The sequence below is a fragment of the Quercus lobata genome, chromosome 10 (assembly GCF_001633185.2).
Source record: "Quercus lobata isolate SW786 chromosome 10, ValleyOak3.0 Primary Assembly, whole genome shotgun sequence".
NCBI classification, from domain to species: Eukaryota; Viridiplantae; Streptophyta; class Magnoliopsida; order Fagales; family Fagaceae; genus Quercus; species Quercus lobata.
Window position 1 is genome coordinate 23521836 of NC_044913.1, and position 18027 is coordinate 23539862.

Below are 18027 nucleotides of genomic sequence, written 5' to 3' on the forward strand. Positions count from 1 at the left end.
TTCATGCGCGAGCCCAACATCTTTATTGGGCCGCCAGAGAATTGTGTCCTTACAAAAACTATTTTAGTCAACAAAAAAAGTATGACTTATTTTTTAAATATTTTTTTTCCACTAATTTTTTTTTTTTGAAAAATTACTTTATCTCACGACCAGCTAAATAAGAAAAGTTGAAAATTCATTTCTAACTCATTTAAGATTACTACCAAACATAGGAAAATAAGATAATTAAATAGAAAATACTTTTGAAAAATAACTCATTTTCTAAAAAATATTAACGTTGAAATAAACAAAGCTTAAGAGAAAACAAAACTACATTGACTAGCCTATCTCACCCCTCACAACTGAAACAAAACAAGGGGGACAATTGCCAGACATTAAAGGAACAAAAAAATTACATTCAAATGACCATCTTGCTAGAGCATGAGAAGCAAAATTGCATTGCCTATATGAACTCTCGACTGTTATTATGTTAAGAGACTTAAAGAGCTTATTTCTCACTGGCTATTTTTTATTTCTTTTTGGTAAAAGTCTCTCTTAAGTTCCAACACTAAATTAATTTGAATACCACATTAACTCTTATTTGCTCTAGAAAATTTTCTTTCTTGAGTATTGTTTGAGCTTAATTCTTAAAAAGCCAAAGCCCAATAATTTAATGGATACCAACACGTGTTGGGCTTTTTGTGCAATCTCTCTACATGCAACGAGTCTTTCATTAATCTCAACCACTTTCGGTCAATGGTTTTATGACCCTTGGACTTGGACTTCTTTTCTTGCTTCACAAGATAGGCTCATATAACCACTGCATTTCATCACTCCATAGATTGGGCTGCTTAATGTACATAATTCTTCATCACTTTACACCCAAAAAAAAAAAAAATCACTAAGAGATGAATACTTTAGCAAAATGTGTTTGTTATTTTGGAAATAAATATATCTTTTAATGTATTCCTACCATAGATGGATACAATTGTAATGCTTCGTATTCTTCATCAAATTCAGAGCCAGACCATTTCCAAACTAAGACACTATCTATTGTTTGATGTGCTTTACTTATAGAAACCAGTACCACATTCATCCCTTTAAGACTAAAAAGACCAATAAGTGGTTAATAAAAATTAATGTTAGCTTGTTTTGGTGGAAAATGTTTTCTAAGAAAAATTCTATGTATGTTTTGGTGTTTGGTACGTACAATGAAACCATAAGTTGCAAGAAAACACTTTTGTGATCAATTAAAAATAAGCTCAATATAACGAAAACATCTTCCAAACATTACATATTCAACAAACCATTACAATTGTACTCCACACTAAAAAATATTTCTTTCTCATTTTCAAAGTGACATCAAAACAAAGGAAAACCAGTATGTTTTCCACACAAAAAAAAAAAAAAAAGAAAAAAAAAAAAAAACCCAAAAACAAATCATATTTATGAAAAAGATATATATATATATATATTTATTATAAAAACAAACAGAGTGTAAATATTGCAAAGGAAAAACATATATACACTTCTGTCTTTAAGTTTAATTAAAAAAAAAAAAAAACCTAATGAAACACAATTGCAGAGGGGTGAGCGGGTACCCATTAAAAAATTATAAGCCACCCAGTAATTTAGTATTAGATCTTGGATTATGATCCGGTACAATACTTTAGGCATAGAGATCAAAAGTCAATCTCAACCCTTGAATTAATTGATTTTTTTTTCTTACATTTGAACATTTTCCTTTTTTTACTCTCAAATTAAAAAAAAAAATTAAGTGTAATTGAACTTTGTAATCCAAATCCTCAAAACTTAAAACCTCTCTATTTCCAATAGTAAAAATTAAATAAACAAAAGAAAAATGAAATAAAATTAAAATTCACCTCCCAGGCCAAACCAAACAGCAAACATGTTTTAGCATACAACCCCAATACCCAATAGCCCCCCAACGGCTATAACATCACCGCCGTGTTTTCAAATTTGCTAATCCTATTCCGAATCCGAATCCAACTCAAATTCCTTGAATTCCAAGGCATAAATAATTAAATACATAGCCTCTGTTTTATAATCCTTGTTAGAGTTTCTGAAATTATAGAAAAGTTGCTAAAACGTACTACTTCTCTTTGGAGAATTAAAGGTTGTGTTCTTGGGAGAGATCAAGCCGGAGATTCTTGTAACCATTATCAACAATCTCACCACACGTTTTCTTGTGACAATGAAAGAGACACAGGTTTTTAGGTTTCGGCTTCCCAAGCCAAAAACAGATGTGGGCATGGCTTTTCTTGGTCATCAAGATTCCAAGGCACCCATCATCAACGACTGTAAAGTTGGTGTCTTTGGAAAAGATTCTGGGGTTCCAAACGGAAAGAGGATGATAATCAAGTTTCGCATTCCTAATCCTAACGCTTTGAAGAACAATCTTCAAGATTCCAAGCCCATCAACAAAAACTCTGGTTATCGTGAGAGGGTTAGGAAACTGCTAACAGAGGCCTTTTCCAGAGTTTCTTCTGAAACTGATGAGAGGATATCACCATCAATAGACCCAGTTCAAATGGCTTCTACAGTAGAGTCTGTGTTGTTTGAAAGGATTGGATGGTCTAATCCCATCAAGAAAGCAAATTATCAATCAATCATGTTCAATCTCAAAGACCCAAAGAACCCAGATTTGAGGAGGAAGGTGCTTCTTGGAGAGATCGAGCCTGAGAGTCTTGTAACCATGAGTGCCGAGGAGATGGCCAGTCACAAGAGGCAGAGTGAGAATATTCAGATACAGTTGAAAAGGTTGAAAAGATGTGTGCATGATGCCGATGAGGAAGAAAAGGCCACAACTGATATGTTCCAATGTAGCCGGTGTCGTGAGCGCAAGTGTACTTATTACCAAATGCAGACCCGGAGTGCTGATGAACCCATGACAACGTATGTAACTTGTGTCAAATGCAACAAACGCTGGAAGGTCTAACTTTCTTAGGCCTCTGGATTTAATTGATTCTGAGGAACACTACTGCTGTAGGAATTAGTTCTATTATTTGTCCATATTCTTCATGAGATGTACCTACCTTTTTTGGTATATATGTTAAGATGTTCTTTCTCGTATATAAAGTTTTCTTTTTCTATGTTCTTTTCTGATATGGTGTTCTAATTAAACTGTATGTTTTTTTTTTCTTCTTCTAGTTGATTAGTTTCTCTTAGGTATTTCATAGCAGTATACAATTCATTAAATTTAAATTAGCACATTTGTTTGTGCTTTATAAGTTAATGTTTCTGTCAGAGTAATTTTAATTTTCTGAAAACTCTGAAAGCATATTTGTTTAAAATTATTTCATTTATTTTTTTAGTAACAGTTCTTCAAGTCATGGAGATCTAAATAAGTGAGCGATTGATTTATATAATATATACATCAATTTTTTATTTTTTTAGTAGCTACTATATATATTTCCAAAAAAAAAAAGAGTAGCTACTATATAGCGGATTTTTTTTTTTGATACGAACTATATACCGGATTGGGTTATAAGAACATATTGGATATTATGGAGACAAATTTATTAACACTGGGGTCTAAAGTAGTAACTAATTAGTCATTAGTATTAACTATGGGAATAATAGTGGTGGCTCTAAGAATTTTTTTTAGGGTGATAGTTAAGAAATTCAAACTATATAAAATCTTATAAAGAGATAACTAAAAAATATTAATATCACAAAAATGAAGAAGCAAATATATGAAGTATTACAATTTCTTTTTACGACAAAATATACTGATAATTGATAAAGCGAGAATTGTGAATGTTGAGATAAGAGTAATAAAGTGAGAGAGGGTCTGAAATGATAATATAGAAGAAAAAAAATGGATATATATATATATATATATGTATGTGTGTGTGTGTGTGCGTGCGTGCGCATGTGTGTATATATATATATATATATATATATAAAGTATTTGCTACTACTACAAGCCGAGTCGCTAAGGAGAGCAAAATTATTGCAATTGCAAAACTAAAGAGAGTATAACTATCATTACTACCAAAGAGAATACATGATTACAATATTTCTCTTGTACTATTTTTTAAGGAAAAATGAAATTAGAGATTAATTTTACTAAATGAGTGAACAAGTTGTAAATTTGAATGGTTAGAGATTTTAATCTTTTTTTTTTCTTCCTAATATGCTTTTTATTGAATAATTTGTTCACTTAGTATTGTTTGGTCTAGTCCTGTTTTTGTTTGAGTAATTTTTTGTTGTTATTTGGGTTAATTTTTATTGATGTTATTTAAGCAGCCTCTATTTATTTATTTATTTTTAAGGAATTAGGGATTGTGTTTGGGGGCCAGAATTATTTTTGGAGTAATACTATGTCTATAATATTTTTACAATAAATTTTATGCAAAAAACTATTATTGGCAGGTAAAAAAGTGATATCAGTATTGAGTTTAGATTAGAATCAGTAACAACTTATCACATATGATTTGCTATAAGATTATTGTTAAAATATGAAATTACCTTATTTTTGTAATTCTCAAGTCAAGGTGTTTAACATTTTTACAATGGTAGACGGAATAAGTTAGTTTAGTATATAACTTTTTTTTTTGGCAAGAGTATACATACATTTTTTTTTCAAGTTAGTGTGGTCTTGTGATAACCCTCGCTTAAACTTAGAGCTGCCACTGAAGAACGGTGTGTGTGTGTATATATATATATTTATTTATAGTAAATTTCTTTTAGAACACTAAATTTTCTGTAGCCTTGAAAATATATGTTTCCTGTAGAATTGTTAGACATGTGCAAAACAGTTAGAATGAATTAATACGGAAGGTCCATTATAGTCTATGACTCATTTTATAAAATCCATTATTGACTTGCTGTCCACAACGATTCTTTTTTTTTTTTTTCTTTCCTCATGAATCTTTATTAATGCTTCATTTGTTTTGATGGAAAACCTTGTATAAAGATAATTTTTTGTGTTTTCTAGTATTTGGTAGTATCAGAAAAAATGAGTAAAAAAAAAACTATTTTAGTTAACAAAAAAAGTGTGACTTATTTTTTAAATATTTTTTTCCATTAATTTTTTTTTGTTGAGAAAGCCATTAATTTTTTATTTAGAAAACAACTTTATCTCACGATCAACTAAATAAGGGAAGTTGAGAGTTTGTTTCCAACTCATTTAAGGTTACTACCAAACATAGAAAAATGAGATAGTTAAATAGAAAATACTTTTGTAAAATGACTCATTTTCTAAAAAAAAAATATTAACATCGAAACAAACAAAGCGTAAGAGAAAACCAAACTACATATACTAGCCTATCTCACCCCCTCACAACCGAAACAAAACAAGGGGGACAATTGCCGATATGAAAGGAACCAAAAAAATTACAATCTAAAGAACATCTTGCTAGAGCATGAGAAGCAAAATTGCATTGCCTATATGAACTCTCGACTGTTATTATTTTAAGAGACGTAAAGAGCTTATTTCGCACTGGCTATTTTTTATTTCTTTTTGGTAAAAGTCTCTCTTAAGTTCCAACACTACATTAATTTGGATACCACATTAACTCTTATGTGCTCTAGAAAATTTTCTTTCTTGAGTATTGTTTGAGCTTAATTCATAAAAAGCCAAAGCCCAATAATTTAATGGATAATTACCAACACGTGTTGGGCTTTTTGTGCAATCTCTCTACATGCAACGAGTCTTTCATTAATCTCAACCACTTTAGTTCATGTATTGGGTTTTATGACCCTAGGACTTCTTTTCTTGCTTCACAAGATAGGCTCATATAACCAATGCATTTCATCACTCCATAGATTGGGCTTCTTAGGGTCCGTTTGAATACATCTGAAAAATGAAAATTGAAACTTAAAATTGATAAACACTTTAGCAAAATAATTTTTAAATGTGTGAATAGTACCGTGTAACCAGTGGCGGAGCCAGGAATCTTGAGTTGGGGGGGGCCAAACTATATATTCTGTCAAGATAAACTCAAATAAAAAATAGACACTCCCCTAAAAAATTCACATAATATATGTCTATGTGTGTACATATAAAATATATAAATTGTTTGCAAAACTTCATCCATGTTTTGACAAATCAATATCATAATGTTATAATTGAAGTATCATATGAACTTTTTTATTTCTTGATAAAATCTTGAGAATAGGAAATTTCAACCAAATTGCATATATTATCAATGTTGAATGATTTGAACGTATTAATTGGAATTGAAATTGAGCTAAAAATTAGGGGTTCCACACTTCCACTATTTACTCACAAAATTTACTACCTAACTATTTCATTCTGTTGCAATTGTATATCAACTCTAAACTCTCTCTTTTTTAGGAAAAATTACTAAATTATTTGATCAATGCTTTCTTTTGGGGGGGGCAACTCCTATGTTTTTTCATATAACCTTTAAATATTTATAAAATATACATAAATTGTAAAAAAAAAAATTAAAAATTTTGGAGGGGCCAAGGCCCCCCCAAGGATACATGTGGCTCCGCCACTGCATGGGACCCATTTTTAATGAAAAAGTTGCTGAAAAGTGAAATTTGTGGGTCTTTGAACAGTGCATGATGTGCACTGATTGGTTGAAAAAATGGAGAAAAGTCAAACTTTGCGCACGTGCAAAAAAGAAAAAAAAAGAAAAGAAAAACACCAGACGCAGACAAGTTGGGTTTTTTAGCCCAATCCCAACGTACTCTTAGTGTGGGTATGGATCCGCGTTTTAAGCCCCATGTTTGCCTCTTTTTTTATAAGACCGTGCACCAAGGCATATGAATGGTAAAAAAAAAAAAGAGTGAACAGTAATTTTTCACACATTTAAAAATTATTTTACTACAGTGTTTTCAATTTTCAGCAAAATAAGTTGTATCCAAACGGACCCTTAATGTACAAACTTCTTCATTACTTTACACACACCAAAAAAAATAAAATAAAATAAAATCACTAAGAGATGAATACTTTAGCAAAATGTGTTTGTCCTTTTGGAAATAAATATATTTTTTAATGTATTCCTATCAGAGATGGATAAAATTGTAATGTTTCGTCTTTTTCATCAAATCTAGAGTCAGACCATTTCCAAACTAAGACACTATCTATTGTTTGATGTGCTTTACTTATAGAAACCATTACCACATTCATCCCTTTAAGATTGAAAAGACCAATAAGTGGTTAATAAAAATTAATGTTAGCTTGTTTTGGTGGAAAATGTTTTCTAGGAAAAATTCTATGTATGTTTTGGTGTTTGGTACGTACAACGAAACCATAAGTTGCAAGAAAACACGTGTTTTCTTTTATGATCAACTAAAAAAAAGCTCAATATAATGGAAAACATCTTCCAAACATTACATATTCAACAAACCATTACAATTGTGCTCCACACTAAAAAAATGTTTCTTTCTCATTTTCAAAGTGACATCAAAACAAAGGAAAACCAATATGTTTTCAAAAAAAAAAAAAATCCAAAAAAAAATCATTTTTATGAAAAAAATATATATTTATTATCAAAACAAATAGAGTGTAAATATCGCAAAGGAAAAACATATATACACTTCTGTCTTTACATTTAATTAAAAAAAAAAAAAAAAAAACCTAATGAAACACAATTGCAGAGAGGTCAGTGGGTACCCATGAAAAAATTATAAGCCACCCAGTAATTTAGTATTAGATCTTGGATTATGATCCGGTGCAATACTTTAGGCATATAGATCAAGAGTGAATCTCAACCCTTGAATTAATTGATTTTTTTTTCTTACATTTTAACATTTTCCTTTTTTTACTCTCATATTTTGAAAAAAAAAAAAAAAATTTGAAGTGTAATTGAACGGTGTGATTCAAATCCTCATAAGTCAAAACCTCTCTATTTCCAATAGTAAAAATTAAATAAACAAAAGAAAATTTAAATAAATTAAAATTCACCTCCTAGCCCAAACCAAACAGCAAACATGTTTTAGCATATAGCGCCAATACCCAATAGCCCCCCAACGGCTATAACATCACCGCCCTGTCTGCAAATTTGCTAATCCTATTCCGAATCCGAATCCAACTCGAATTCCTTGAGTTTCAAGGCATAAATAATTAAATACATAGTCACTGTTTTATAATCCTTGTTAGAGTTTCTGAAATTATATAAAAGTTGCTAAAACGAACTGCTTTTATTTGGAGAATTAAAGGTTGTGTTCTTGGAAGAGATCAAGCGGGAGACTCTTGTTACCATTATCAATAATCTCACTACACGCTTTCTTGTGACAATGATAGAGACACAGGTCTTCAAGTTTCGGCTTCCCAAGCCAAAAACAGATGTGGGTTTGGCTTTTCTTGATCATCAAGATTCCAAGGTATCGATCATCAAGGAGAATAAAAGTGGTGGCTTTGGAAAGGATTCTGGGGTTCCAAACAGAAAGAGGCTGATAATCAAGTTTCGTATTCCTAATCCTAAGGCTCTGAAGAACAATCATCAAGATTCCAAGCCCATCAACAAAAACTCTGGTTATCGTGAGAGGGTTAGGAAACTACTGACAGAGGCCTTTTCCAAAGTTTCTTATGAAACTGATGAGAGGATATCACCATCAATAGACCCAGTTCAAATGGCTGCTACAGTAGAGTCTGTGATGTTTGAAAGGATTGGGTGGTCTAATCCCATCAAGAAAGCAAATTATCAATCAATCTTGTTCAATCTAAACGACCCAAAAAACCCAGATTTGAGGAGAAAGGTGCTTCTTGGAGAGATCAAGCCTGAGAGTCTTGTAACCATGAGTGCCGAGGAGATGGCCAGTCACAAGAGGCAGAGTGAGAACATTCAGATACAGTTGAAAAGGTTGAAAAGATGTGTGCATGATGCTGATGAGGAAGAAAAGGCCACCACTGACATGTTCCAATGTAGCCGGTGTCGCGAGCGCAAGTGTACCTATTACCAAATGCAGACCCGGAGTGCCGATGAACCCATGACAACATATGTAACTTGTGTCAAATGCAACAAACGCTGGAAGGTCTAACTTTCTTAGGCCTTTGGAATTAATTGATTCTTAGGAACACTATTGTTGGAAAAAGATTATTAGTTTAGGAATAGGAATTAGCTCCATTATTTGTTCACAATGATTGGTGATATGCTTATGTACCTACGTTTTTAGTTTTATATTTTAATATTTTCTTTCTCATATATAAAGTATTCTTTTTTATTTTCTCTTCTGATAGTGTTCTAAATTTCTAATTATTATTATTATTATTTTTTTTTTAAATTTTTTTCTGGTTAATTAGTTTCTCTTTGGTATTCATAGGGTTCAGCAACATGATTCATCATATTAATATGTCAATATCACATTTTGTATCTGAACCTAACAAACATATATATGAGAGTATAATGGTACTTCAAATTAACTCAAAGTCTGTATTTATTAAATAAAATGTGACATTAATGGAAGCCTACCCATTTGACTTCAATATCAAAGGGAGGCGCAAAAGTGAAACAAGAAGTATTAACAACTCTGCCAAATAGCCTACCTAAAGATTTTCATTTTAGTATTGAACATCTGTTAGTAAAAAAATAAAAGGAAAATAATGATAAAAAAATGCATGGGTGGTTATTACTTATTAGGTTTCAGTGTTACTTATGTACTTAATGCCTTTTTAAGCTCATTGATTTACCTTTTCTCATCTGGATACTAGAATAAGTTGAGAATTATCAAGTAAAACAGTTAACATTAAGTGATTTTCATCTAGGGATAGTCTCGAGATGTCACAAGTTGAGGGTCAGCCTGTCACTCAACAAGTAGACCCAATCATGTCTGGTTAAGAATTTTCCTACCATTAATTGATGACTGAGCACTTAGTCGAAACTGTTAAGTGAGTGGTTAGGATTATTAATAAGGATCTTTTGATTAATTGCGAAGTTTATTAAAAGTAAGGATAATGAAATAAATTGATACATACAAGGGGTTGGGTTGAGTTAGTTGGCTTAAAAAAATTATCAACCTGAAGCCAGCCAAGCCAACTTGAGTCTCTAAATCATATTTCAACCCAACCAAACCCACTAATCCACACAAATCAATCTAAAGTATCAGGTTGGGTTAAGCTAGTTTGGGTTAGTTTTGTCGGGTTGGTGAGTTAAATGGTTGCATATCCCTAATTAATTACGTGTGCCTTAATTATACTGAAGCTCTTACTATAAAATTAAGTAGAAAGAAACAGTTGGACGTCATACTTAAGGAAGCTAACACAAACTCCTAATATAGTCAGAAAAATTAAAATACATAATAGGATTTATAGTTTGGACAGACCATTAATATAGACTAGAATAATCAATTACTCAAAAAACCCACCCTATGCTGAAGCTCTAACTTGATGATGTTGTCAGGCTTTTTGTATTTTAGTGATATTCTACTCTTTTTTATTATAAGGATTAGGGTTCAAAAACCTGTCTTAAACTTGATATAACAATTAAAATAAAAACTTTTTGAGACACTTTGCATTATACCAAGGAATAATAGGGCCCTATTGTAACAGTGACAAATATGTAATTTCCTATTGATAGAAGTGGATCTATTTGATGTAACAAATAAGCCTGCTGCCTATAGAGGGTATGGTTTAACAGCACAAAGACTCACTTAAAGAAAATTTAGGATCTCAAACGATTCTATAGGTTTAGTAAAGTTAACAATTACTTCATTGTCAAAAACGTTATTGTGATGTCCCAATTTGATTGATTGTGTGATGTGTGTGGGTGTGTGATGAGTCTCACATCGGGTATTTATCGAGTTGAACTGAACTTTAATAACAACTGCAAGGAGCCTCAAATGTGACTAGTCATTTTGAGGTATAGCGCAGATGTGGCTAGTTCCCACATCGGGTATTTACTGGGTTGAACTGGACTTTAATAACAATTGCAAGGAGCCTCAATTGTGACTAATCCTTTTGAGATATAGTGCGCTTTTCCTTGGGTCGTTACAGTTATAGTGTAACTAGTATCTTTTGATGTTTCTACCTTGTAGTGTAACTAATATCTTTTGATGTTTCTAACGAAGATATTCATGATTTAAAATTTTTTTTTCTCATTGTAATTATTGAATTATTAAAAAAAAATTACTCCACTAGAACTTACCATTTCTAAAATAAATATATAAAAACAAAAAACCAAAAAAAAAAAAAATACTCACACACAATTACTTCGCTAAAAAAAGAAAATTACGTTTACCTGTTTAAGCTAAGGTATAATTTTTTAGTCCATTAACCTATTTCCTATAAATTTTTAGTTCATTAACCCATTTCCTTTATACTAAAATGGCTTTCAGTAACTAAATTGGTCATTCAGTGAAAAAAGAACAATCATGATCAATGCAAAAGCTCTCAAATGCTACAACTTTTATAATTTGTGATTGGTTTTCAAAGATAGCATATCCTGATGGGATGGAAGTAGAGAAGGATATACAAAAACAAGGTTAAAAAATTTAGCAGAAAGTGTTTGTCTTTTCCGCAATAAATAAGTCTTTTACTAATATACTCCCACTAGATATGAATATAATTATGATGCTTCGGCTCCTTCATCCATTGCAGAGCCAGACCATTCCCATTCGAAGAAATGACCTACTGTTTAATGTGGTTAACTTATAGAAACCATTAGCATATTCATCTCGAGGCTCAAGCGATTTAAGCCTAAATATAAATAGGGCAAAATTTAAGTACATTACTTTAGTTATAGTGTATGTTTGGCAAAAATTAAAAAGTCAGTTTATTTTATTATTCATCTTATTTTTAGTATTATTCATTGTTCTATTGCACTTTTTGATATTATTCATGGGTTTCACTTTACTATTTCAACTAACTTCTACTTTTATCTACAATACTTTCAGTAAAAAGTTTTTAGTTTCAACAAAATAAGCATGTGAAAATTAAAAAGCCCTTCTATCAGTAAATTAATTTAAAATTTTGGATTGAAATCCTGTGCAACACTTTCAAGGGTTGAGATTGAAAGTCAATCTCAGGTCTAGAATCATTTTTATTTTATTTTTTACAATTTTCCATTTTATTTTTATACTCAACATTTTTTAAATCCACAAAACTTCTCTATTTCCAATAATGAATGAGTAATGTTAGGGACAAACCCATTCCCACACTTAAATCCATATCTCGCTTATGTGTTTAGTCTTGATTGGATTTCAGTATTTTTCACTTGGTCCAACACATGTACATAAAGAAGCTGAGATCTAATCAAGAGTTAAAAAAAATTTATTTTATATTTAAAATACTCGATGCATGTGAGAATATTTCATATCAATATGACTATATTTTGCATGAAATGCATTTAACATGTCAGTTAATATTTCATGATTTTAGCATGATTATGGTAGTATTAGTAAAAAATAAACCAATTCAATCAAGGCTAAACTTATTATTTATATATATATATATATATATATATGGGTTGGGTTCAAGTTACACCTGGTATAACTCTAAGTAATGTTACACCACCCAATAACTTGTTATTGAATTAATATTTTGAAAATCCAACTATTGAATTACATGTTCTATATGTTCTTAACATGCATGCCAATTTTCATATCAATCGGATGCTATTTACCATTTTATCCATAAACTCATCTTTTATGCATTATTTTAAACTACAAAAACTTGAATTTAAACAATTGATTAATGACATGACTATTAATCTTTGATCACCTCGAAATTTTGCAAGTATGAAGAATATACGAAGATAATGTAATCTAACTGTGGATTTGTCAATATTCGCATCCAATTAAAAAATATTGAGTGGTGTAACATTACTTAGAGTTACACTAGGTGTAACTTGAACCCAACCTTATATATATGTGTGTGTGTGTATATATATATATATATATATATATATATAATTGATGTCTTTGCAAAGAAGTGTTCAACAAATGCCACCGTTAAGATATTGGAAGAAACTAATAACTTTACATAAAAGACTTCACTTTAAATTGTTGTCTTAAACCACAAAATGTGTTAAGTCGACCCTTAATAGGGAATCTAAATTTGTACTTGCAAAACTTAGTAGTGCATGTTACTAAACAACAGTGGAGACATTAAGATATAGGAGAATTCTTGGGTATATACTTTTGGAAGACAGTACTCTAAAAGCTCCATAGTGATATATTTTTATTTTCAAATGAAATCATTGAAAATCCTTCTGTATGGCTTTGGAGGTTTTCCTACAAATTGAAATAAAGAAATATTCAGACTAGGCACGTATGCACTTTTAGGAAGTAATTAATTAAGAGTGCTCATGTGTATTGAACATCAAATATGGCAGTTTTGGCTTTTAACATAGTTTTGTAGTGCATTCTTTATTTTCTATCATTTCACATCAAATATTTGTAAATTTTAACTTCTTCAGCTTTTGTGTTTGTACTTTTTCCCCTTTTGATCTGTGTGTGTATATATGTATATATATTGCTCCCCTCGTTGATTAAGAATGTCATTGGTACAACTTTTTTCACAATAAATTTTATTATGCTTGGTGACCTTATTTGAAATCTAGTGGTATATTTATACATTCTATAAAATATGAGAATTGCTAATAGATTATTTGTTTCAAGTAACGTGTTAACTTGACTTATTTATTAAATATGTCATATGAGTCATATCATGTCAATCTATTTAAGAAATAGTTGTGTTAGGGACAAGAGGGCCTAACATAATTAATAAACATGTCATATTCGCGTCAACCTGTATATTCAAATAATCATGAATTCACACTACATGAATACGAGACTTTAACATAAATTGCCACCTCTTTTTTTGGTTGGTAAGTATTTACCAAGACAGATACTAGGATCTGTGTAAATATCTTTAACAACATAACCCCTAATTGAATTACAGGTGCAAAATCTAAATGCATGAAGGATTTGGGAGTGGAGATTCTCCGCAAAAGCCTTTGGGGTTGGCAAAATCGGGATCCTATGTAGGATCGTTGAAGGTAGGTGGGATCGTTCAGATTTAAAGCAAAAAACACATTGATAATGACTTTGTATGTTGAATAATCACGTTAATTATAATTTCATCCATAAAAAAAAAAATAAAAAAAAAAATTTCCATTATATGATGTAATTTACATGTCATATATCGCTAAGTCTATACTAACGAAACAAATATATTTAAGTTTTGACTCGATGTATCTAAAAAGTTTAATAAATGTTTAATTAGCAACCAAATACCAAAATATTTATCAAAACATATGGAAAATATTTTCTAAGTTCTAAGTTCCAAATTTGAAATCCAAAATAAGTTAGCAAATGGAAACTAGCTAGCTACAATATGAAATCCAAAAGCAAATGAATATTAAGGTGAAATGGACATTTAATTATTCTCATTCTAAGGTTATTATAACCACCGTCCTAAATTCCTAATCATCATCATCCATTCTATCATCTATGTAGACATTATATATTTGTATACTAGAGTTGCAAAAGATATCAAGATACAATTTCACACTCAACTATTTAAGTTATACCACTCAACAACAATTAAAGAGCATGCTTAAAAAAATCAATCAATCAATATACAAATACAAGCATAACTGATAAAATTATATATAAAAAAATATTTTAGTAATATTAGAACACAAATTAGTATATTGATCAAACAAATTTAACAACATTATAGCTTAAAAGGCAGCAAAGCCAACATCAAATTCTTCATTTAAAAATGATGAAACATTCATTCATTTTGATTATAAATGAACTAGAAACTAGAAAGCATTTGCTTATGTTAATATAATTTTATAAAAATAAAATAAAAAGCCATACCATCATAACATGAAAAAATAAAAACCTTAAAGTTTCATCAAAACAAAAAATTTATCCCATAAAAAAAAAACCAAAATTTTTGTTTTTGGTAGGATCGGTAGGATCCCTTATGATCCTACGATACTATACGATCCTACACAATCCTACGTATGATCCTATCATTTTTACAATCCCAGTGCGATTCTAAACGTTTTGGTGAGGTGGGATCATAAAATTGTACAATCATACGATCTAGATTGCGATTTTGACAATCATGTTTGGGCTGATCTACATCAACCCATTCCCTAATTATTGGCTTTGTTCGTAGAGTTAGATGGGCTGATCCTTGTGGCCTCCTTTTATTTATTTAGATTAAAAATAAAAATAAAATTTAAAAACCAACCAACACATAAACCGAGTTGTACACTTACATACTTCAGCTAAAATCGTGTTTTGTAATTGTGAAATTCTACTAAAAACATGAAACACACATCTGTACACAATCTAACTAAAATTGTGTTTATTATGTTGAAAACACAAAATAAGAGTGTTCACAGTATATAACTATCACCGTGCACTCTATATAAAACTAGTATGTAACTCGTGCTTACGCACGAAAATGATAAATTTTAGTGGTGCTATTAATGTTAGCTTAGGTTATAAAACATATAAGATATTAGTTTGACCAGAACATTTGGAGGTACTAAAATAGTTTTTTCTTACAATTTTCATGATATTGGTTATGCTAAGTTTTCCATTACATTGTTATTATGTATATAATTTTGAAAATCACTATTAGATATTACATATACAATATCAATTTACAAATCACTATCTATGAAATTCTACTATATACAACACAAAATAAAAGAATAAATTGGTCCAATAATATCTCCCAAATTGAATGGGGATATGTGTATGAGATTTTTCAGGTCAATTGCAATTTGTTATGTTTAAGATCCTGGCATACAAAAATATCTGAATATAAATAGTATAAAAAATAACAGCAAAAATCTAAAAAATTTAATTTGTATGGAAAGCTAACAAAACAAAATTCAATTTTGAATCTAATAAAATTTTCTAGCATTGGTTATATATATATATATATATTAAATTAAACTCATTTGGTACAAAAATTTAAAAACTTATATTAATTGAAACATGTGATGTAAAATTAAACTCTAATTGAATTCTAATTGTTACAATGAATTAAATAATTTAGCACAAAAATTTTAAATTTTAAATTAGAGGGGATATATGGCGTAAAATTAGACTCTAATTGAATTTTAATTTAAAATCTAATTATATATATTTTTTTTTATGGTTTTTGCATATATATATATATATATATATAAACTTAAAAAAAATAAAGGGGTGAATGAGCAGTGGTGTTTCAATGGAAAACCTTGTGTAAAGATAGTTTTTCATGTTTTCCAGTGTTTGGTAGTATAAAAAAATATGAGTCAAAAGAAAATTATCTTTGGTCAACATAAAAAGTAAGACTTATTTTTAGAGATTGTTTTCCATTAAATTTTTTTGGAAAACAACTATATCTCATAGCAAGCTAAATAAGGGAAGTTAGGAGGTTATTTTCAACTCATTTAAAGTTGCTACCAAGCATTGGAAAATGAGATAGTTTTATAGAAAATACTTCTTAGAAAATGACTTGTTTTCTAGAAAACGTCATTACTGAAACAAACAGGGCGAATTGTGAGGTACATAGTAAAATCATTGTACAACAATTTTATGCATACAAAATAAAGAAGCAAATACACCATTTGAGTAGCATAAGGAAAAGGCATCTATTTACGCAAATAAACTATTTTACCATTTTAATTTTTTACTCTCATATTTAAGTTTAAGATCCTTATCCTAAAGTTTTCCAGTAAAAAGTAAATAAACAAAAGAAAAGAAAAATAAAATAAAAATTGAACTCTAGCCCAAACCAAATACCAAATACCAGATAGCAGTCCCAACGGCTATAACCCAAATTCTTCACATCACCGCCCAATTCGAATTTCCTAATCCGATTCCGATTCGAACTCCAATTACTTGTTGGTGACGGAAACAAGAACGCTATCATAATTAAATACACAGTCTTCCTTATCATAATAATCCTTGTTGAGTTTTGGTTTGTTTTCCTCTGAAATTATAGAAAGTTGCTTAAAAAACTTCAATTTGGAGAGCAAAGGGTAATAAGAAATCTTTCGTTGTGTTTTTGGGAGAGGAAGAAAGAACAATGACAGAAACACAGGTTTTCAAGTTTCGACTTCCCAAGCCAGAAACAAATGTCGGTATGGCTTTTCTTGGTCATCAAGATTCCAAAGCACCCATCATGAACGACAGTGAAGTTGGTGTCTTTGGAAAAGATTCTGGGGTTCCAAACAGAAAGAGGCTGATAATCAAGTTTCGTATTCCTAATCCTAACGCTTTGAACAACAATCATCAAGATTCCAAGCCCATCAACAAAAACTCTGGTTATCGTGAGAGGGTTAGGAAACTGCTGACAGAGGCCTTTTCCAGAGTTTCTTCTGAAACTGATGAGAGCATATCACCATCAATAGACCCAGTTCCAGTGGCTGCTACAGTAGAGTCTGTGTTGTTTGAAAAGATTGGGTGGTCTAATCCCATCAAGAAAGCAAATTATCAATCAATCTTGCTCAATCTCAAAGACCCAAAGAACCCAGATTTAAGGAGGAGGGTCCTTCTTGGAGAGATCAAGCCGGAGACTCTTGTAACCATGAGTGCAGAGGAGATGGCCAGTCACAAGAGGCAGAGTGAGAACATTCAGATACAATTGAAAAGCTTGAAAAGATGTATGCATGATGCTGATGAGGAAGAAAAGGCCACCACTGACATGTTCCAATGTAGCCGGTGTCGCGAGCGCAAGTGTACTTATTATCAAATGCAGACCCGGAGTGCCGATGAACCCATGACAACATATGTAACTTGTGTCAAATGCAACAAACGCTGGAAGGTCTAACTTTCTTAGGCCTCTGGAATTAATTGATTCTGAGGAACACTACTGCTGTAGGAATTAGTTCTATTATTTGTCCATATTCTTCATGAGATGTACCTACCTTTTTTGTTATATATGTTAAGACGTTCTTTCTCGTATACCAAGTTTTCTTTTTCTATGTTCTTTTCTGATATGGTGTTCTAATTAAACTGTATGTTTTTTTTTTCTTCTTCTAGTTGATTAGTTTCTCTTAGGTATTTCATAGCAGTATACAATTCATTAAATTTAAATTAGCACATTTGTTTGTGCTTTAGAAGTTAATGTTTCCTGTCAGAGTAATTTTT

General features: G+C 30.6%; 1 protein-coding gene across 1 annotated transcript; it reads left to right on the forward strand.

The window, feature by feature from the left end:
* Nucleotides 1–16963: 16963 nt before the first annotated feature.
* On the forward strand, nt 16964–17707 carry LOC115964530 (transcription elongation factor TFIIS-like). The gene has a single exon (XM_031083826.1). It carries the CDS (start codon nt 16964–16966, stop codon nt 17705–17707), a length of 744 nt encoding a protein of 247 aa, XP_030939686.1.
* Nucleotides 17708–18027: the final 320 nt, after the last annotated feature.